Source organism: Penaeus japonicus, unplaced genomic scaffold (assembly GCF_977035675.1).
Source record: "Penaeus japonicus unplaced genomic scaffold, GWHDUDI00000001_assembly GWHDUDI00000016, whole genome shotgun sequence".
In the NCBI taxonomy this organism is placed as follows: domain Eukaryota; kingdom Metazoa; phylum Arthropoda; class Malacostraca; order Decapoda; family Penaeidae; genus Penaeus; species Penaeus japonicus.
In genome coordinates, this window is record NW_028234418.1 from 10,156,753 (window position 1) to 10,161,464 (window position 4,712).

Consider the following 4,712-nt stretch of genomic DNA (forward strand, 5'->3'; position numbering starts at 1 on the left):
CATAAAAAAAAAAAAAAAAAATACTGTTACTAGCAAAGGACATGGATACCCTTCTAGTTACTATCATCATACCCAGAAATAAAAATCTTAAAAGCTCCATACAAGATAGATTTACTAATAATCAAATCAATCAATCAATGAAATTACCTCTCTGATAGTGCGGTTGGTGTCATAGAGACGAGTGACAACTGTCAAATCAGTGGTGGGTTCTTCTCCTGTCATGGGAGAGTCTTTGTCATTCTCCTCCTCTCCCATACGTTCCATGTATAGTGATCCCAGCAGTCGCCAAGTGTTTCTTTCGCTAAGCAGTTGTTGGTACACCTGGAATGTGTTTGAAATAAAAAATATAAATAGGGTTATCCTAAAGCCTGCAGTCCCCTGTCCCCTAACTCTTGTCTCATTTAAAGATTGTCACTTGAGACAACTGGCAGTGTTGTTGCCAGTGAAAGAATTAACATTGATTACCACTAATCCTTTTCCCATAAATTTCCATGCTTAATAACATGATCTGTATCAAAAACTGCTTGTGCATTTTGAGCAAATATTAGATCTTTTTGCAGTAGATACAACTTTTGCTGATGAGACTATAACAAAGCTGATGGGAAAATCAACTCAAAATACTTTCTCTATAGCAATGGCATAAAGAACACCAATTCACATCGAACCTGTTGAGTGCGGGTGAAATTAGCATGGTGTCTGGGTGCTTTACGAAGGAGCTTGGCCAGCACCTCCACCTGCTGCGCACACACACTCTGGTACTGCTCCAGCTCCTGCCAAACCTGTGACTCTGATGGGTTGGCCACCATGATATTTATGAACTCTGAGAATAGAACCTGAAAAGAAAAAGATGGTTAATACATTACTTACCATCATCATAATAGCTAAACATATGAAATTTCTTTGATTTCCAACTTAGCCTTTCAACTCAAACTCATATGCTATACATGCTACTATCACATTTAAAAATTCCAAGGAAAAGAAACTCAAAACTTTAAGATGTCATAATTAGAGAACAATAACAAGGATCTAACAAATAAGTAAATAAACAAAATGCTAATCAGAATAACATGCAAATAAGCAAAATTATAGCTAAAATAATAACTTCGCACTCAAGCAGTACCTGTGTAGCCCGGACGCCAGGATCATCATCAGCAAGGAGAGCAGCGCTTGTGACATCCAAAGTGGCATCGCCCAGCAGAGTAGCATGTATTGGAGGTGCTGTTACATCCTCCATTATCATACTGGGGCTGTCCATCATACTCATGCCTGAGAAAACATGGGAATCATTGAAAATACAGATCATAGTTCTAAATGATTTTTGGTCTCAGTCTCAGTGAGATCTGGTTACTGCAACACTTGGACCAATTCACTGATATCTGGTTATTGCAATACCTGATAAATTCCATGAACTTTAATTAAAGCAATACTAAGCTATTTATGACAAGTAATTAAATCAGGTAATTAGATTAGGTAATTAGATCAAAAGGAGAATTACCAATGTGAGACGCATGGACTGCAGGTGCAGAGAAGGAAGGAGACTGTTCTTCTCCGAGCATGGATATGACATCTAGTCCAACTTTGCTTCCTGAAATTTAAAAATGTCGGTCGGGGTTATTTTTTACCAAAGTAAAATCATTGTTGGGGTTTACATGATTATTCCATTATCCATGTCCTATCAATAAATTGTCAATATTCCTCTATGAGGTGATTATTTACATTTGGTTTTGTTCTAAAGATGGGGACTTTCTTCCAAAATTAAATTAAATTGCATTTTAAAAACTATCTATCATACATATAATCATAAGCTTTGTATTGAAGGTATACCTAAGATATTGTTCCTGCTTCACAAAAAGCAAGCATACATGCAAGGAAAACAAAATCAGCAAAATAAATAAAACCACATTTAAAAATATAAAAGATAATAAAAATAATAAAAGCAAATAACTAAATAAAAGAAAATCACACAACATCACTCTGTGCACAACCTACCTGTTGGGTGGGGTCTTCGGGCGGCTCTTGGAGTCCTCATCACCCCGCCTCCAGGTGAGCCCAAGGCAGCATCAAGCCTGGCTAAAGAATCCTCCAGCAGAGCATTCTGTACCCCAGACATGGTTCTGCTTTATGGAGATGAACCTGTGGATGGACACTTTTCTTATAGTTTCAAGTGCTGAAGAAGTTAACATAATCCCGACGGGCCGGCAATAAGTGGAAACCCCCTATGCCGGGCCTATGCAATATTGCATTGGGAACATCATCACTGTGTGTCGCCCCCGTTTTTTTTAGCATTGAGCTCCACATGGTGAGACGCACCGTCGTCCGAAGTTAATAAAAATCATATGTAGTGTAATGGAATGATGAAAGAGAGAGAGAGAGAGGAGAGAGAGAGAGAGAGAAGAGAGATGAGAGAAGAAGAGAGAAAAGAGAGAGAGAGAGAGAAAGAAAGGCCCAGAGAAGAGAGAGAGAGAAAGAGAGAAAGATAGAGAAAAGAGAAGGAAGAGAAAGAAGAGAGAGAGAAGAGAGAGAAGAGAGAGAGAGAGAGAAAGAGAGAGAGAAGAGAGAGAGGAGAGAGAGGAGAGAGGAGGAGAGAGGAAAGGGAGAGAGATAAAAGAGAAGAGAGAGAGAAGAGAGAGAGAGAGAGAGAGAGAGAAAGAGAGAGAGAGAGAGAGAGAGAGAGAGAGAGAGAGGAGAGAGAGAGAGAGAGGGAGAGAGAGAGAGAGAGAGAGAAAGAGAGAGAGAGAGAGAGAGAGAGAGAGAGAGAGAGAGAGAGAGAGAGAGAGAGAGAGAGAGAGAGAGAGAGAGAGAGAGAGAGAGAGAGAGAGAGAGAGAGAGAGAGAGAGAGGTGGGGGGGTTACAGCAATCCCAACACTTGGCTCTTTGACAAAAATAAGTAAGCCTTTACTGCATACATTTTGTCAGATCTTTTGACTTGTATTTGGATTAATTTGTGTTCATTTGTTTTTTGGCTTAACTTTTGTGTACAGTGAGCCTATCTACTGTTTAAACTATTTTGCCATCCACATTGAGGCATAGCAGTAGATTTACTGAAAATAATACAAACAGTTTTCTAAAACATGTAGCCACATTCAATAAATTACTAAATAGGTAAATTAACTGATACAATGTATGCAGTAGTATTTAATTGCACTTGAAACATGGGATAGTTTTACAAAATACATTTCTAGTTCAAGGATAAGATTCCAGTTTCCTTATATGACAATAAGAATAGTTTAGTTATTAATACAGTCAGCATAAAAGACATGAGACATGAGCCATAATTAAATTCAAGCAGTCATTTTTTTGTATGTCTCTCTAAAAACAGGCAATAAATAAAAACACTGGCAATTCTTACTAAAAGATATGCAGTACCGAGACAAACAAGTCTGTCATTGCTTGATTGCATTTGATGTAGACTCTCCACATATAATTGTTTTAGTCTCTGTGCCTGTTGGCTTCTAAGTGATAGGCCAGCATACCTTCACTGCAAATATTCTAACAAGATTTGGTTTGCATTTCACTAACAATTAAAGCGCTAGTTCATACCACCTTGCCTTAATCCATTCACACCAAGTGACATGCTATCCAGTCATGGGAATTCTATGCTCATCAAGGAATGATGGTCAAGAAGCTGTCAAATTACATGGCAGTGAATACGCACATCCATGGTTTATTAACCATTAGCAACTGGGCTATTTTGACTCTAAATGGTCGAATTACTGGGATATTACTAACGCATAAGGCTAATGCCACTAGTGCGGCCGATTTTCGGTCGCACTAGCCACAGCCGAACGCTGTACGCCTGATCACCCGGCGCGCCAGCCTTGACTAGATATCTCTTCCCCGGTGTCTGACTCTAAAACCACTGGACGTGATATCTTGTCATCTATCGTTAACGGGTTAAAAATGATTCCCAAAAAAAGAGAAATCATGAAAATATTTTAGAAATGTTTAATTTTTTAAAATAAAATAGATGAAATATAAATTTGTGAAGGTAAAGACACTTTCAAATAGAATTAATAGTTCTTGCAATTGCGTAGCAGCACAAACTTAAAAAACTGCAGAATGTAGTTACATGGTCAATATGAGATTGACTGTTAACATCATGAACCACTTGAAATTAATTTATCACTGGCGCATCAAACCCGTTGAATAGTGAAAAATGTCATATAACTTTTGATCAATCAACTACATTACTATTTTCCATGTATCATATGGCTTTTTGAAATTTAACCTATATCATTAGAATTCCTTCAACACTTACCCCACAATTTCCCTCGTATAGTTAAATCCCTCCTTAACAATTGGAGCCAAAAATCCTGTCTCGAGTTGTTTTTTAGGACTAAAACTACTATATCAAGATAGCATAGAGCAAATGCAATCCACTGGTATCAAATCCGTTAGTATCGGCAACACATAGTATCTAGTAAGAATTGCCCAAACATCTGAGAAATTTTACCGAAATATAAACATAAACATTCGACTGTTGGGAATACCCGCTTTATCGGCAGCTTTCAAATCGGGTTTTCTGTTGTAAATACGTAATAAATGTTTATTCTTCGGTGTTTCTCTGAGCCACAAAGTCTATACAATACATATATTAACATCAAAATATCATTAAAGGGTAAAACTCACCCAGAAATTGCAAAGTATTTATGTGTTCTATTCTTTCGGCTTCAAAATCTTCAACACGATGGTTCATGATAACATCAGAGACC

The 4,712-nt window shown here is 37.7% G+C and overlaps 1 protein-coding gene across 1 annotated transcript in view; it reads right to left on the reverse strand.

Annotated features, from left to right (window-relative positions):
- The window catches only part of Nup107 (nuclear pore complex protein Nup107), a 25,861-nt gene extending 21,149 nt beyond the window's left edge, over positions 1-4,712 (reverse strand). Inside the window, exons 1-6 of the mRNA XM_086545085.1 lie at positions 4,630-4,712; positions 1,990-2,133; positions 1,496-1,585; positions 1,121-1,266; positions 666-833; positions 148-321 (exon numbers count right to left, since the gene is read on the reverse strand). Of these exons, the coding sequence (XP_086401211.1) occupies positions 148-321; positions 666-833; positions 1,121-1,266; positions 1,496-1,585; positions 1,990-2,110 (699 nt within the window). The 5' untranslated portion in view covers positions 2,111-2,133; positions 4,630-4,712. The remainder of the gene's footprint in view (positions 1-147; positions 322-665; positions 834-1,120; positions 1,267-1,495; positions 1,586-1,989; positions 2,134-4,629) is intronic.